General features: G+C 33.0%; 1 protein-coding gene across 8 annotated transcripts in view; it reads left to right on the top strand.

Moving 5' to 3' along the window:
* The window catches only part of NOL4 (nucleolar protein 4), a 313852-nt gene that overhangs the window by 231308 nt on the left and 65003 nt on the right, over positions 1 to 17541 (top strand). For 6 of the 8 annotated variants that reach the window (XM_056138036.1, XM_056138034.1, XM_056138037.1 and 3 more), the window contains 3 exons: positions 1807 to 1986; positions 2707 to 2898; positions 13812 to 13925. In XM_056138036.1, coding sequence (XP_055994011.1) covers positions 1807 to 1986; positions 2707 to 2898; positions 13812 to 13925 — 486 coding nt within the window. The remainder of the gene's footprint in view (positions 1 to 1806; positions 1987 to 2706; positions 2899 to 13811; positions 13926 to 17541) is intronic. The other 2 variants (XM_056138035.1, XM_056138041.1) reach the window with 1 other exon arrangement.

The following is a 17541-nucleotide window of genomic DNA, read 5'->3' as shown; positions in this document are numbered from 1 at the left end:
TTTGTGTTCAAATAAGCACATTTAGTACTTTTAATAATTTATCTTTGCTATTTAAAAATGATACATACAGTGCTGGAGCAATAGTAATGCAGGTAGGGTAGTTGTCTTGCATGCAGCCAACTTGGGTTCAATTCCTGGCATCCTATATGGTGCCACTGAGCCCTACCTTGGGTGATCCTTGAAGATAGTCCTGAGCACCACTGGTTGTGACCCCCAAACCAAATACACACACACACACACACACACACATATATTAGTTTTAGAACTATGGACTGTTTGCCTCACACTTTATTTCATCTTGTTAATGATTTAAACTGGAAATTATGTTGATGCTATATTATAACATCACTTTTTATATCTGTGATCTAGTATAGTCTTATTATATCTTCTCTCAGTGTGATACTGAAACATGTTACACATATGTTGTCTCTCTGGGAATCATATAACTCTCTGTATGGAATAATATTTGAGCACATCTAGTTTTTTTTAATTCTGAAAGCTTTTTTTTTTTTTGGTGGCGAGTGTAGCACATACCTAATGGTATGCTTAGGGCTTACTTCTGGAAATCCTCAAGGGACTATATGTAGTGCCAAATAATCAAATCCAGGTTAGTCACATGTAAGGCAAGAACTCTATGCACTATACTATCTCCCTTGCCCCTGGTGGTGAAGGTCTTAAAGAAAGATTTTAATAATGTTCATTTGAAGGGCACCTGCTACAATTTACAGAGATCCTGTTATGATAAATGTATCTATTATTTGTGAAATACAGGGAATTAATATTGATTTGTAATTATTTATTTCTTTACTATTATATTCTCAATTTTAAATGACTAAAACACATATTTTAGCAAAAGCATGAAAGGGGGTGGTAGAGTATTATGCTAATGTACAATGGAAGGACCTATGACTTAATTTTAGTACAGTTGACTGTAGATTCTCAAGTGATGCTACTGAGTCTAATTGCATTCCGCTGACTCTACTAGGTTTAACTTCATTTCAATTATTGACACATTTTTTTTTACCTAGGGGTGAAATTGATATGCTTATACATTGGGTAGACAAGTTTGGTGCCCATATAATTGACATTTTCCCGTGGTGAAACATGGAAAGCTAGAGTAAAAAAGTAGTAGGAGATACTACTGTAGAAAACACTAATGGTCTTGAATACAATTATCAAACTGTGTCAAAATTATTTTAGTTTGCATTCAAATTTTATACATCAGAAATTATAGAAGGTCTAACATGATTACAATGAAATTTGGTTCATTTTCCTGAAACCAAAAATCAGTTGCATAGAAAATTTATTAACTGATTTAAAAATATAATGTGTTACAAATAATATCACTTTCTTCAATTATATTTTGTATAGGCCATTTTTTCATCAAGTCAACCTATCAATCCCTTAGCTCCCTTATGTTTTTAGAGAGTAATGTTATTAGACAGAACTCAAGTCATTTGATCTCTAAGAAAACATGACTCAATCGTTCTTTTAGAAAATGGGTTACAGATGGATTTTTCTCTTCTTTTGTGGAATATGAATATTGAATGGAAAAAGTAATTGTTCTTAAAAAGCTAAATTCAATAAATCTGTAGGTGGTGGAAATGCTTCTTGTAGCTTTTGAACACCGAAAATGCGACTGGTGTGAGAAAGGAAATAAGTTTTTAATTAGAGTGCTACAATTTTTAAAAAGTTCCAGTTGTGGGATTGTCAACACATTAAAAAAAACAGTTAAAATTAAAAACAACAGAAAAATCAATTTAAGCAATGAGTTTAAAAGCAGCAATTTCCCCCATTTCTTTTTAGTCTCCTGCACATAGCTACTCAAGCTACGACTCTGGCAAAAATGAGAGTATGGACCGGGGTGCTGAGGACCTGTCTCTTAACAGGGGAGATGAGGATGAAGACGACCACGATGATCATGACGATTCTGAGAAAGTTAACGAGACAGATGGCGTGGAGGCTGAGCGACTGAAAGCTTTTAATGTGAGTCCTGCCGTACTCCCAATGTGGCCACATTTTTTACCACTTCACTTTCGTGTTGTTGCTTGTTGGTAAATGTGGATATTTTAGAGACACATTTGTTTAATTTACAGAAGGATTTAAAAAGTACATGAAACACTCTTTGCCAACCAGACACCAGAATTGCTGTGTTTTGTTTAGAATTTTAAAGCCAAATGTGAGCTGAAAACTGGAGTTGTGTTGTGTGAGTATGCATGTTTACCTAGTGGATGAAGGGGGCCTCAGTTTATTCCTCTGAAGAGGATGCCTGTCATCATGTGTTTCTGTTGCTTTCCTAGTTTATCTATGCATGACAAAGAGTTCATTGTTTTCAGAGATAGCACACTGTGCAGTGTAGCAATGTAGCAGCCATATTTATCATTAATAGACAATTTTATGGGGTGCTTAATTGTTGCAGTCTACTGTTATTTTCTGTTATTTTTCTTACACAATATTATACTCTGTCTGTCTGTCTGTCTTCCTTTATCTTTCTTTCTCTCTCTCTCTTTTTTTTAAAAAAAATCCAACCATTTAGAAAGTCTTTTTAAGGGTGTTTGATTAAAATTTCTGGCTTTCCATTGCGAAGTTCTCCAGTGCATAAACCAGACAGAAGAGTATATTCCTTTTGGTAATCAAGACAGGAAGCTAGGAACAGAAGAGAGCAGCCCTCCAAACCCTTCTCCTCTGTCTCCCTCTTGCCAACAGATGTTTGTCAGGCTGTTTGTAGATGAAAACTTGGACCGAATGGTCCCAATCTCTAAGCAGCCCAAAGAAAAGATCCAGGCTATCATTGACTCATGCAGGCGACAATTCCCTGAGTATCAAGAGCGTGCCAGAAAACGTATCCGTACTTACCTCAAGTCCTGCAGGCGGATGAAAAGAAGTGGTTTTGAGATGGTGAGTTTTTAATTAAAACACAGCCGTAGATTCCATCAAAATCCCACATGTAAACCATGACACTATTTTTTTTTCATCTTAGTGTCCTTTTTATTTTTCCATGTCAGATCAAAGGGGTTTTTGTTTGCTTGTTTGTATTCCTCTCCCCTTCTCCTTTTCATCTTCCTGAAGTATTTATTCCCTTTGTTTATTCAATAATAAATATTTTGTCAAGCCAGTGCTTGCAGGCTCATATGCTTCCATGGCATAGAAAATGAGATGATACGAGTAAGTCCATGAGAAGAAACATCTCATTCACGTACTTTCCCCTCTGTCACTGCTACAGTCCATATAAGGGTAATCAAGTGTTTAACTGAAATACCACTTGTTGCTTTAGATGACTTGTCATAAAGGCCTTCTCCAGAGTGAAAGAAAATGGACAGATCTAGATCCACCTAAGTATTACTGCTTTCAGACAGTTGATAAGTAGCAAGTCTTTTTAAGAATTTTTTTTAAAAAAGTAATTTTTAAGAAATTGAAAACCTCAGTTGGAAAATGAGGCTTTGTTGTACTTAGAGTGAGTTTATACATTCATCTGGACTTTATAGATGGCATTAGATTGCTTCTGAGTAGAAATTAGGTAATTTTTTTTGCACTTTTTTTTCTATTTCATCTTGCTCTAATTTTCACACCTAGATTAAATGAATTTTCTTGCAGTGCTTTTTTTTCCCAACTTCTTTGTTTTTATGTATGTGAGCATAAATGTATTGGAAAGTTTCTGAATCCATTAATAATCCTGACTCTATTAAAGTCAAGATTATTAGGGTTTGTGATCTGTTTCTCTAATGTATTAGGTATGAATAGCTAGGGATTGATGTAGAAGAGAGATTCCAGTGTGCACCATATATGAGATTTTTTTAAAAGACTTAAATAACATTAAAAAAAAACATTATATCTATTGCTCGTTAGTCGTTATTTTCCCCAATGGACTGCTGAAATATATTCTATATTTTTGAGAAAAATGACTATTCATTATAGAAATACACTCTGGATGGCTAGAAGTCCAAGATTTGGTACCCCCAAAAGTCTGTTTTGGAATTCTGGATCTACCATAACATAACTGTGGCCTTGACAAGTTATTTCAACTGCTTATGCTCAGATGCCTCCTATGTACATAATAACCCCTAATTTATAAAACTCTGAGAATTGTTGCCACATTATCACATGTAAATATCTGCAAAAATAATTCTGACAAATAATAACTACTTCATAAATCTTGACCTTAAATATATTGTTAATCAAATATTATTTAAATTTTAAATCATCCAAAAAAAGGATCCTAAAATATTTGTATAATATAATCACAGGACACTTCATTTAAGTATTTTCCAACTTTTTTCAGAATAACTACAATGAAGTCAAATTATGGGCCCATGAGTTATTTTAATGTCAGCTTCAATTTTGATAATGAACTGATATGGTATGAAAGAATGCTTGACAAAAATTAAAGCCATTTCCTTCACTACTTAATAATTTTAAATTAATTAACACATGCCTAATAAAATAGTTAGATAAAAATGAAATATACACATTCATAAAAGCCCAGGATCCCAATATTGGTGCTTCATTTAGAACCACTTAAGAATTGCTATAAAATTTGAGTTGAAATTAAATATATCTCATTCAAAATTCAGTGTACAACATATAGTCATTCTAAAGCATAAAGATAATATATCAAATATCAATATTTGAATTTTATCTGAATCTTATATCAATGTATTCTTTTTAATCCTTTTTTTCTCTTTTGTTGGATGGAGTGGGTTGAATCACACTGCCAGAGATCACTCCTGACAGTGCTCAGGGAACCAGATATGGTGTCAAGGATTGAGCAAGGAGGATCAACACATGAAAAGCAAGCTTTATAGTTCTGTCTTCTATTCCTAATTTTTGTTTGCTTGTTTGTTTGGGGGACATCACAGCAGTGCTCAGGAATCACTGTTGGTGCTAAGCTAAGAGACCATATGTGTTGTGGGAGTAGATCCCAGGTTGGCCTCATGTAAGGCAAGCACCAAACCTGTTGTTTTATTTCTCCAGCCCCTCTTCCTAATCTTTTAGGATAGCACTGCACTGCACTGTCCTCCTTTTGTTCATCGATTTGCTCGAGCAGGACCAGTAACATCTCCATTGCGAGACTTGTTGTTACTGTATTTGGCGTATTGAATACATCACGGGTAGTTTGCCAGGCTTTGCCATGTGGGCGAGATACTCTCATAGCTTGCCGGGCTCTCTAAGAGGGGTGGAGGAATTGAACACTGGTTAGCCAGGTCGACTGCATGCAAGGCAAACACCCTACCACTGTGCTATCACTCCAACCCTATAATAAAGAAAAATAAAATTCATGTTCCCTGATTATCATGATTCATTGAAGTGATGATTTATGGGAGATGAAATGCTTTAATGACACAAAATCCAATATAATTTTTAGATAAATGATATAGAGGGACACTGATATTACAGTTTAGTCCACTTTTGTTTTCTACATTTTTCAGTAATACTTTTTCTGGACAAAACAAATGTTCCATCTGTTGATAATTGGTATTTCTACTACATTTATATATCACTTCTTTATCATGCAATATAGAGGAGAATCATCATTTTAAGCCACTGTAACTATCCTCCTATTGTTCATCAATTTGCTCGAGCGGGCCCAGTAACATCACCAATGTGAGACTTGCTACTGTGTTTGGCATATCCAATACATCATGGATAGCTTGCCAGGCTTGCAGTGTGGGGCAGAGGAATTGAACCCAGGTCGGTCTGGTCGACCAGATGCAAGGCAAACACCCTACCACTGTGCTATCATCATTTTAAGTACTCATCCTTATCAAACACAGATAGGAATTACTATGCCTGGGACAGAAAATAAATGTAAGTAGTGCAAACATATTTTTGACCTCATACTTATGAGGTTCATAAGATATCTACAGTTTTAATTGAAATCTAAACAAAAAAATGTATTCCCTCTTTATACAGATAGACATAAAGAAAATTACAAATTCAAATGTGTGATAAAAAATTCAAAGAGAATTATCAGAGAAGTAGTTTTTATCCCAATGTATATGAGAACTGTACGTAGGAATCTTAGCATGAATTCATTTTGACTGATTCTCTCCTATCATTAATAGGAAATATGTCCATAAAAACATGCCATCTTATGCAACTGAAATTTCTGAAAAAACATAGTCCTTTATTGAGAATCAAAAATCATAGTTTTGATTCTTAATCAGTAAAAATTTCTGTATCACACACCCAAATAATCTTTATAATGAATAAAGTTAGAATAACAATATACTTTCTACATGTTTACTATTATTAATTATCTCGAATCATAAAATTTCATGTTGCATAGAAGATAGACTACAGCTAAAGAGAAAACTGATAAACTAACATGTAGCTAGAAATTACAGGATTAAAATAGTCAAATATGAAAATATAAAATATTGGAGCATAGAATAAGAAATAACGATTTAACGGGCATTTCACTGGAGAAATTAAATTAAAATAGTATATATCCAAACAGGTAAGGAGGGGAAATATTTTAGTATTAAAAACCATAATTTTCAAGGACAGAGAACTAGAGCAACTCTAAGTTAAGGTTTTTCACAAATAAAAAGTTTAGATGAACAAAAAAATACATAACTTGGTGCAATTTAGATCAACCACAATAGATACATCCTAGAAATATATTAATGTCGCTAGAAAAAAATAAGTGATGGTCTAAACAGAAATTGAATTTACACATTTCTTATCCACAAAATAGATGTTAGAAGACAGTTATCAAAGAACAATACAATTTCAAAGTTTTTAGAACAATGCCTACCTACAAATCAGTATCATTTTAACTCTACTCCTAGAGCAGAAAAAATGAAATACCTCAAATGATTAACCAGATTACTACCCCAAGGTTAAAGGTAAAAGGTAAAGGCCCTCCCGTTGATTGTCGATTTGCTCGAGCGGGCCCAGTAACGTCTCCATTGGAGACTTTGTTGTTACTGTGTCTGGCATATCGAATACTCTCGGTAGCTTGTCGGGCTCTCCGAGAGGGGCGGAGGAATCGAACTCGGGTCGGCCATGTTGGCCGCGTGTAAGGCAAACGCCCTACCCGCTGTGCTATCGCTCCAGCCCATATCCCTGGATAAACTTATGTTAATAAGGAAATTTACTCTAATAAGGAAACTACCTCCTCTTCCTCTTTCTCTACTAGGAAATGAGTAGGTCTGGTGAGTAATTCTGCAGGAAGGCATTGTATAACACAGTCAGCGGATCTTTGGTCTGATTCCTGATTTACCACTTCTTGTGAACCTTGTATCCCTCACCTTTTACTACTAATGGGAAAAAAATAAAGTTAAATAACATAAAACCCAATAGCACCTGAAATAACAAAAATAAAATATCCCACCTAGAATGTTCCCCAGCTTCTGGGGAACATGATAAGAGGGAATTTAATCTGAAACTGCATTCAATGACTTCCTTTACTGGAAATCTCTCACTATCTCAGTTTGTTGAACTACTTGGAAGACTGAATCAATTACATATTTAAATCTCAATTCTAGATTAAATCAGCCTTAAATGTCTTTCTTCTGTGTGCGAATTGTAATTTGTGGTGGTACTTTTGTAGTTTTACTTTATCCTGTCCTATATTACTGTCACTTATATATGGGCCTTAACTCCCTGATAAGAAGTTATGTTCCTTGAGTATTCTGCTTCTTAAATTGATTCTCTCTGTTATCACCCACAGTGGTGTCTATTATTCATTTAGCTGCTCAATACACAATTAAATTAAAAGTTAGTGAATGTAAGATGAGTGAATGAATAGCTAATTGTTGGTGTGATATTTTGTGGTAAAGATTAGTTGGCAGAGTAGGCTAATTTTATCGCATGGTCTAAGTCCCATAGTGTTCTGCAATTGATATTTTAAAAGCTAAAGCTAGGTAACAAGTAAAATTAGGAAAGGGACAGATAAAGAATGATCTTTCTCATGCGTGGAATATAAAAAATATAGTAAGGGAATAACAAATGGTCAAAGGTACATTCCAGGCCTGTGACCTATTTGATTCAATTTTTACAACCTTTATCTTCAATCATCTACAATTTAAAATTTAGAGTTTATATATTTTACTTTCATAAAATTCACAACAGAACCTGAGAAGACATGTCAAATAAAAATACATTATTTTTCTCACACACAAGATATACCATATTTATGTTTTATTTACATACATTACTATATGCATGTACATATATATTATTATGTGTATGCATATACATGCATAGTAGAAAGTATGAAAAAGACAATATATCCTCATGCTATTTATTTCTGTCAACATTGCCTTTGTTTTTTAAAAAAATCTTTCGATTTGTAAATATTAGCCTATCAAAAAGTTGAGTGTGTATTAAACATATTTCTTGTATGTGTATTATGCCCTATGTACCAGGCACTACATATGCTTACAATGTAATGCTGTTCATAATAACAACAATGATTTTATTCCTATATCTTTGGGCCTGATATAGTTCCTGGCATATAAAACTTGCATATTAAATTTTGTGAGTGCATAAATGAGAATATCACTAATTTTATATACCACCCTTCATGGAAATCTAACTCATGATAAAGAGATTGTTTTACTATTCACTACTTATTCATTGAACCTCAGTTTTGCCATTTATAAAAATAGAAATAATGATAACCTAGCAAAATTAGTGAAGCTCAGATAAATTAAATATTAAAAATTAATTCACAAATTGCAAGCAACTTCCAGGTCATTCTCTCTTAGTTACTAAACTATTACTCCATTCCACAAATAATTGAAACTTTCCCATGTAACCTGTAACAGTTGTGCCTTGAGATGCAAATAGACCATTTTAGGGAGTGGGATTTAGATTTCTCTCCCTCATAATTGTTAGATTAGGTTTTTTTTTATAAAATAATAAGATAAACAGAAATAATATTAAATTAGGACCCTATCCAGACTAAGTTATCTGCTTCATTTTTAAGTAGTTTGTTAATGTGTTAGGTGAATATTAGCCACCTTCCAATCTTACAGTATCTAATATTGATTAAACTATTTTTGAAGAGTAGTCTGGAGAGTACCATGTTAAACCACATAGGTGTACATATTTGATTCTTTTTTACTTTTTTTATTATTGTAAGAAATATGCAATATATCCTCCTCCTACAGCAGATGCTCCGAGGACTTCAATTTTGTTTACAGGTTTAAACCCCCCCCCCCCAAAAAAAGAATAGTTTGTTAATATGGTAGTGAGTTTTACAAGTATATATAAGGAAAGACACACTTATATTGTGCCAACAGCAATCACATCTAAAGTCCCCAATTAAAATGTGACTTTTTAAACTCCAAAAGCTCTAAGTGACAGTTTAGCCATCTGTTTAATTAAACAACCACTACTGATTTGGGCATAGATAATTATTGAAATAAGAATGGTGCTGAGGAAAGATCAACTCATCCCATTTGAAAATGACAGTTAATTATGGAGAGATAATTAGTGAGGAAGGATTGGTAAGTATTACCTCATATTCAGAGAGAGAAATAGGTAACACCTGTCAATCTAGGTCTAGATTGTGTAGAGTATATGATTGTATACAGTTTAAATAATTATTTCAAAAATTTTAAGATACATGTGAAATTGTGTCTTAATTGAATTATATCCAACTCATAAAGCAAACACTGGTTTAAAATCAATTATCCATTGAATTATTTGCATTTGGTCAAAATGCTCTGCAATTATTATATGGAAGATTTTGTGTTAGAGAGCATCTTCTGCTCTTGTGCCTGGTAGAATTCTTGACTGTAGCCCTTAACATACTTTACTAATTATCTGTCAGAAAGACCCTAAAGCAGTAATATTAGAATAAGGTCTTAGCTATTATATGTAGTGAAGAACAGCGAGTTCCCATGGAGATGGTTCTCAGGACTCCCACTAAATAATAGTTTTAAATTTCTCTGTGATAAAATCACTTTCCTCAGAAGCACAACTGATTAATTTCCTCCTCACTCTCTTGGTCTAAGTACATTTGATCTGTATAATAGATTAAAGCCAGATTATGGAGTAAAAATAAGCAAAAGATGGTCATATTTAGTATCTCAAAACCAGACACAGTATAATTGATCTCCATTTGTTGAAGAGTGTTGGCATTTTTATTAGCTCATCAATATTAGAACTAACAGATTTTTACCAGGATTGCATGACACAGAAAGAGAGCTCTGACTCCTCACTCTCATTTTAAATGAAGCTTTATTATGTTTCCAGTTCAGTAATTTTTTTGCACTTTTATTTGCTGCAACATGAATTTAGACTGCATTAGTTTGAGTATGTGTAGAACTTATATTTTATCTTGATATTATTAACAGAAAGGAGTTTTAAAGGATTTATATAAAAATATATTAAGATTTCAATTATTGTAAGAAAAATATTTTAGGGATATCCTAGCATATTCCTTGCCTCAATTAAGATGGAGATTTCTATAAATGTATTCTTCTGAAAGAATATGTATATAAGAGCTCTAGCTTTATTTAAGCACACCAAGGCCTTAGATGTAAAAATAAGAATAAAAATTTTAATGCGAATTATTACACCCAATTTATTATGAGACTTAGGCATGCATCCGTATATTTACATGTACATAATGATATCATCTTGAACAAATTATGCAAGAACTTCATTATGTTTTTCTCTAAAATAAGTGATTTATGTACCTTTCTTGAGAATTGTTTGGAAGACAAATAATATGTCTAAAGTTTTTGTAATAATGCCTACACATTAAAGACTCCATTTGATAATATTTATCTTTAAATTAACAGACTTGGTGGTACATATTTTATTATGTATGCAAGATTATGAATTCCTTAAGATCATAAATTAGGAAAACATATATCTTAAACTGTAATATGGATTTTATTGAATTTCCCTTTTCAACAACTCTGAGTCAATTATTATGTTTGCATTATGTATGTATATATATACATATATAGTATATATAAATGATTATATTTGTTCCTAGTTTAAGTTGAATATAATTTGTATTATTCCTAGAATGTTGTTAATAATTATTTATGTAAAATTACTAAGTATACAGCAGAATTTAGAGGAATGAAACCTAGTTCTATAGCTCAGTTTGTGCTTTGGAAAATTTGTAATTTTCATTTTCTTCTAAAGTTTTTAGGGAGCTTATACTGAATTGTTCCATTTTCATTTATAGTTATATTAAATTGATTCCACAATCATTCAGAACAACTTTAATATTTAATTATTGACAATTTCTAATTATATCCTAGCTTCTTATTCTTTGCACTTACTAAAAAAATTAGTGTGTGATTGTTTCATCTTAAAATTGACTTTTTTCTAAAATCTTAAAATACAATTATTATCCATGAAACTATAAAATATACCTTTCTCAATCAGAATATTATTCTAGTTTCTAAGTTCAATATTATACTAGATATTATTATTATTATTATTATTATTATTATTCTAGAACTAAAAGTTCAATTTAAAATATTTGAGACCACATTATTATTTTATCAAAAATAAAAATTATATAAATTATCATTCTTAACACTTTTTACTGTTAAAGTAATTTTCTCTTTTGTTTTAAAAATCTAAAATAAATCTTAAAGGAACTACTACTTATTAATTTTACTTTAGGGATATTTAACTTTGTTGTTTTTCTTGATAAATGTGCATTTAAGGCACTTTTTTATTACCAAAATTTAATCAGCTTAATATTACATACCATAATTCTAACTACATATCAAAACTAGTCAGGGAGATATGAAGAAAATAGATATTATTTCTACAAATTCCGTGTAGAATGGTATAAGAGAATTAAAAAAATGGTAGGATTCTGATTGTTTTACTTATGTTCTGTAATTCAACTCCTATAATCATATAAAAGGTCTAACAATATAATGTTAGAAGTGTGGCCTCTCAATTTCTTTGAATAATTTTAACAACAAATAACATATTTTGTAACAAAATGGTCTTTTATTCCAACTTTTTTATATAACACCTTTGACTCAAATCTCAAATTAACTGAGATAAACATTATTATATAGCTAATTCCTATGGAGTTTCTAATATAATTTTCTGTCATTATTTGGCAATTTTTATAACATAATTTTGGAGATAGCTTAATATATTTTACTATGAGCTATAATTGAGCTTATTCGTACTTGAAAAACACAAAGTATAATTTTAAAAATCAGTGTCTTGAAATTATATTTACACATTTGAGTTCCTTCACTTGCAAGTTGTCTTATTTTGACTTTCAGTTACTAGCATGTACTACTAGTTCTCTAATTTCCTTCTCAAGCCAATTATTCTGCTTTTTCCTTGACAAAATAGGAGGCTCTTCCTTTTTAGCACACACAACAAAAGCATTCCCATTATCTTATCCCTTATTATCATATGTTTCTAGCCATTTGATAGTTCTTACAGCCTTAGGAAACAGAGGCTGTGGCTTACACTTTTTCTCCATTTAGCCTAGAAAAATGTAGTTTGAAGAAATCTGATGAGGAGCTTGCAAAAAATATTTCTAGATTATTCAAGATCAAAACCTAATTTCCACTTTCAAAACACAAATTCCACAAGGAGTAATTGCTGAAATACCATAGTTAGCCAGTCATATTTGACATGTAAGAATCAAATTTAAGGACCAGAGAGATAATATAGGGGTTAAGGTATTTTCCTTGCATGTTGCTGACCCTGGTTCAGTCTTCACCTTGTTTGATCTCCAACAATGCATATGATACCCAGGCACTTCCAGAATGATCCCTCTGCACAGAGCCAGAAATAAATACTAGCAATGCTGAATGCAGCTCAAACCTCCCCTTGCCACCATGCTAAGTTAAAATAATAATCAATTGCAATTAAAGTATGTTTATTTACAAAAAGAATTTAAAAGACCTATATTAGTTTAGAGGCTTATAAGTATAAAATCCACCTATTTTGATTTAAGGCTTTGAGAAAGTTACTACTCTAGATGCTAGATTCCTAAAATTTATATTGTAGTTTCATATTTTTCTATTTCATCTGGTTTAATTTGTATTTACAATTTATTTTGATTCAATAAAATGTTCAATATCATTAAGAATTTCATCCTTCAGTTAGACGAATTTGTATGTCATTATGGGAAAAAGAATGGAAAACTTTTCTGATTATCACAAATGATGTGGAGAGTTGCAAATACTTTGTAGTTAATTAGGAACTTAGTTGGGGGTTAATTAATTTCTATGTGGGATACATAGAAGATGGACTTCAAACTTGCACCTATTAAGTTAGTATCAATTCACCTTATAAATGCATGTAGATACACACAATTTAATCAGATTTTCTCTCAAAATTTTTCTAAGATTGACTTCTTAGTTTGTTTTTAAACTAACCTAACCTATTTTAAAGGATTTTAAAATCCAGCCAACTGTATCACAACTAATCTAGGTTATTTTACGTAGTCTAAGTGTCAGTTTTCCAGTTCAACTATGTTTCAGCCCTGCCACTTGTTTTGTTGTGCATTATCATATGTGAAAAAAGAATTAAAGTACTTGTTTTATTGGTAAATTCTGGTCAGCAGTTTTGTCACTATCTTGTCAAACTCTAGCTTAATGGTCCAGACTAAACAGTGACAGTGGAACAATGGCAATGAATGATGTATCTGTGATGCAATTCTAGTTTTAACCTCTAACTACCTTTCATTTTTCATCTTTGCAACTTTCATTTCCTCTTTCTATTGAATTAAGTTCAGTTGAAATAAATGGATACTCCTGCACATCCTGTGAACTCTTCTGAGAACATAATTCATCTCTTTATGATAGTGTAAATAAGTTTTTCATTTTTTTTCTCTCTTTCTTTTTTAGTCTCGACCTATTCCTTCCCACCTTACTTCAGCAGTTGCCGAGAGTATCTTGGCTTCGGCCTGTGAAAGTGAGAGCAGAAATGCTGCCAAGAGGATGCGTCTGGATAGACAACAGGTACTGAGTTATCGGGGTCTGGAGCATATCAGCAATAGCAAACAATAACTCAGTTTGACATATGTCGAAAAGCAAAATAGATTGCTTGAATATATTTGAAGCACACAAATAAATCACTTTTCTATCTTTATAACAATTTTAACTTGAAAATACATGCTTTTATATTCATCAGAGACCCAATAATCAAATATATGGACAATTATAAAATGAATGTGTTTAACATATAATTGAAAGACTTATTGTTATGTAAAGACTAAAAATTAGAGGCTGTAGCTATTTATAATAGTTTTGGAATTTATCTGATCCTTATAGAGACGCATTGTGTTCATTTTGGATGACAGTAAGCCTCTCTCATTTCCTCTGGTATGCCATCAATATCTAAAGATTATTCTAGGAAAATTAAGGCAGAAAATAGCTTTGAAATATAAGAAAGTCATAAAATGGTGAGATAAAATAGTGAAAACCTATGTCCTGGGCTTAGTTCCTCGTTACTGAATAATTTACTGTGTAGCAATTAACTATCATCTTTCTTATCTGTGGAGCTTGGTTGTGTGTAATTTCTCTACCTTATTCTATTTCAATGTTCGCTGTTCATCTACCTTTCATTCTCTCCCCTTCTAACATCTGGAATGTTCTGTAATGTCTGGTTCTGTTATCTTTTTCTCATGAACCATATTTATATCTTATTCATAATAAAGAAATAAATTATAGTATATAATATTAAATAACATATATTCTATGTTCTGATATTTAAATTGCTTTTGTTAGAAATTGTCAAGGTGTCTCATATTTCTAATTAAAGGTGGGATGAGGAGATTAAGTTATTAATCTAATTTTACTTTTTATTTTGAGCCTAAGAACTTCAAAGAAAATGGAAAAAACATTTTCCATCTTAGGCTTAAAATATTTAAAAATGTTTTAGAATGGCATCCTTTTAAAATTTTAGGAATTATTATTAAAATGACAAATAGAATGTGTTGGTCATTGTAAATGACGCAAAAGACACTAAGAATTATGGCAGTAGCCTTGATAGATGTATTTTGAATTTGCTAATCATTCTTTGCCAGGAACATTATTTATTCACACATAGATGTGTCAATAGTTGAAACTTATCATATAACCCTAAAATTGTTCTTACTTAAAATGATTTGCATCACTATATATAGTCTTGTAGAATGGTGAATAGTGATTTAGGTTTGAGAGTCAAGTAAAAAAAATTCGATTCTCAATTTCACACTTGTTAATTGTGTGACTTTTATCTGTTGTAAAATAATAATGGACAAAGCTAATGCCATTTCTAGTCTTAGTTTCTTCATATGCAAGGAATTAAGAATTCTAGTACTAAGCCCATAGCATTGATAACACTTTATAACAGATTTTTCTATTTTATATTTTGTCTGATATAACTAGAATAAATAAACTAAACTTAGAAAAGGTTTTAAGTCACAAGATAATTTTTCTGTAATTGCATTGATGTCAATGAGACTGGAAAGATGTCTTAACAGTACCATCTCAAATACAGGAGTTTTGAAGTCAGACAAAGTTTATTTTGAGTAAACATAATACGTCAAGAAATTGGAATGTTAAAATTCTGTGATTGAGTGGATTCTCCTGGTTGTTTTCTTGCCATTTATCCTACCTACTCTGTGCTTACAATATAGCTACGTAGTATGTCATATGCAGAGATTTTATAAAAGTGATATACTGATCTGTGCTATAAACTACCAGTGATACTGCTCTGCAATATTCTTCAAGTCTAGTCACTGTCACTGTCACTTTCCTCCCATTGTTTATCAATTTGCTCAAGTGGGCACCAGTAACATCTCCATTGTGAGACTTGTTACTGTTTTTGGCATATCAAATACGTCACGGGGAGCTTGCCAGGCTTTGCTGTGTGGGCAGAATACTCTCAGTAGCTTTCTGGGCTCTCCAAAAGGGGCAGAGGAATCAAACCCAGGTCAGCTGTGTGCAAGGCAAACGCCCTAAGTGCTATTCTATCGCTCTGGCCCTCAAGTCTAGTAATACACTAATATTTAGGCCTTATCATTTAATCGCTATTTCCTAATCTGTAAAGTGGGAGTCAATGATAAAATAATACATTTATTGTGATGATTTATTGTTGAATGAATTTCAGAGTATTATGTGTTTACTAAGCTTCTCTGCTTATAAAAATACATTCATTGCCTCTGTTCTAAAGATCTATTTATGGGTATGTGGTCCTATTGTAGAGTTGTATCATTTTGAAGATTTTTAGAATGGACTCAGAGTTTCTTCCTAGAGCTTCCATTCATTGAAAACAAACTGCTAATAAAACTAGTGTGAAATTTTAACTGTCCTAAGAATCAGGACTAGATGAAGCAGGACCAATGGTCCTTTGCTCTATTTCCATATTAATATGGTCTTCTGCTTTGCTTTAACTTGTTTTGGTTTGCTTTGGATACCAAGGAGTGGTCAGGGTATCTAGCTCTATACTCAGAAGTGACCCCTGAATGTTCTTGGGGGACTACGTATGGTGCTGGAGATTTGAATTGGGGTTGGCAGTATTCAAGGTACCTTACCCTCTGTTACTATCTCTCCTGACTTAATGACTTTTCTTTTTAAATATTTTTTAATATTGTAGCCATTGTAAAACTCTCACCTGGGAATAATGATGTCCCATATCACTTGATCTTTTCAGATTCTAAAAGGGTTCAGATTCTAAAAGTGTACCTTGTGTTGATGTTGAAGTTGGTGGCCCTTCATAGCTGGCTTATGTGATACAGAGAGGAGATACTTTCTCCGGATCCATTTCTGCCACCCCAGGACCAGCTGGGAAGGCTAGTACTTATAAAGTCTTCCAGGAGACCCTGTGCATCACAGAGTCCTGCCAGCCCTTGAGGTGGCCATCAAGCCATAGCTTAGTCTGTTTGGTCTTCTCAGCATGGGAGTTAAACCCCACCACCCAGTTTCTTGGGTAGTCACTGACTGAGGCTGGAGTAAGGAATTGCTCTTTGAGGGAAAGGAAAACCAGTCTTAGACCTTACACAGACCTTAGAGGTCTGTGCCCTATCTCACAGAAAAGAACTTCAGAAAGAGATGAGCAATGAAGTGAAAACAGCCTTTATTTGGAGTCTTTTAGGAAGAGAAAGGAGAAGAGAAAAGGTAGAGAGTATAAAAAGCTTGGGAGAAAGATCGTGGGTTTCTCCAAATGACCGAGGTCTGGTACACATCTCAAGAAGGGAGATGTCGGCAACACATATGATAAGGCACCACAAGTACTCAGCCACATGGGCACAAGCAGCACATGGGCTCAGGCAACATATACACACCCTTCCTTTGTTCAAGGTAGTTTTTATAGGTTTTCCCACTGTGCTTCTACTGTGAGACTTCTACCTAGGTAAGAGTCTGTTGCTAGGGTGGCTGCCAGAGGGGTAGACTTGGGAGTGGTCATTGGTCCTCTTTGAAATTACTTTCCGGGCTGGAGCAATAGACCAGCAGGTAGGGTATTTGCCTTGAATGCGGCTGACACAGGTTCGATTCCCAGCAGCCCATATGGTACCCTGAGCACCACCAGGAGTAATTCCTAAGTGCATGAGCCAGGAGTAACTCCTTTGCATTGCCGGGTGTGACCCAAAAC

Source organism: Sorex fumeus, unplaced genomic scaffold (genome assembly GCF_029834395.1).
Source record: "Sorex fumeus unplaced genomic scaffold, SorFum_2.1 ptg000128l, whole genome shotgun sequence".
NCBI lineage: Eukaryota > Metazoa > Chordata > Mammalia > Eulipotyphla > Soricidae > Sorex > Sorex fumeus.
This window is presented reverse-complemented; position numbering and strand designations above follow the sequence as displayed.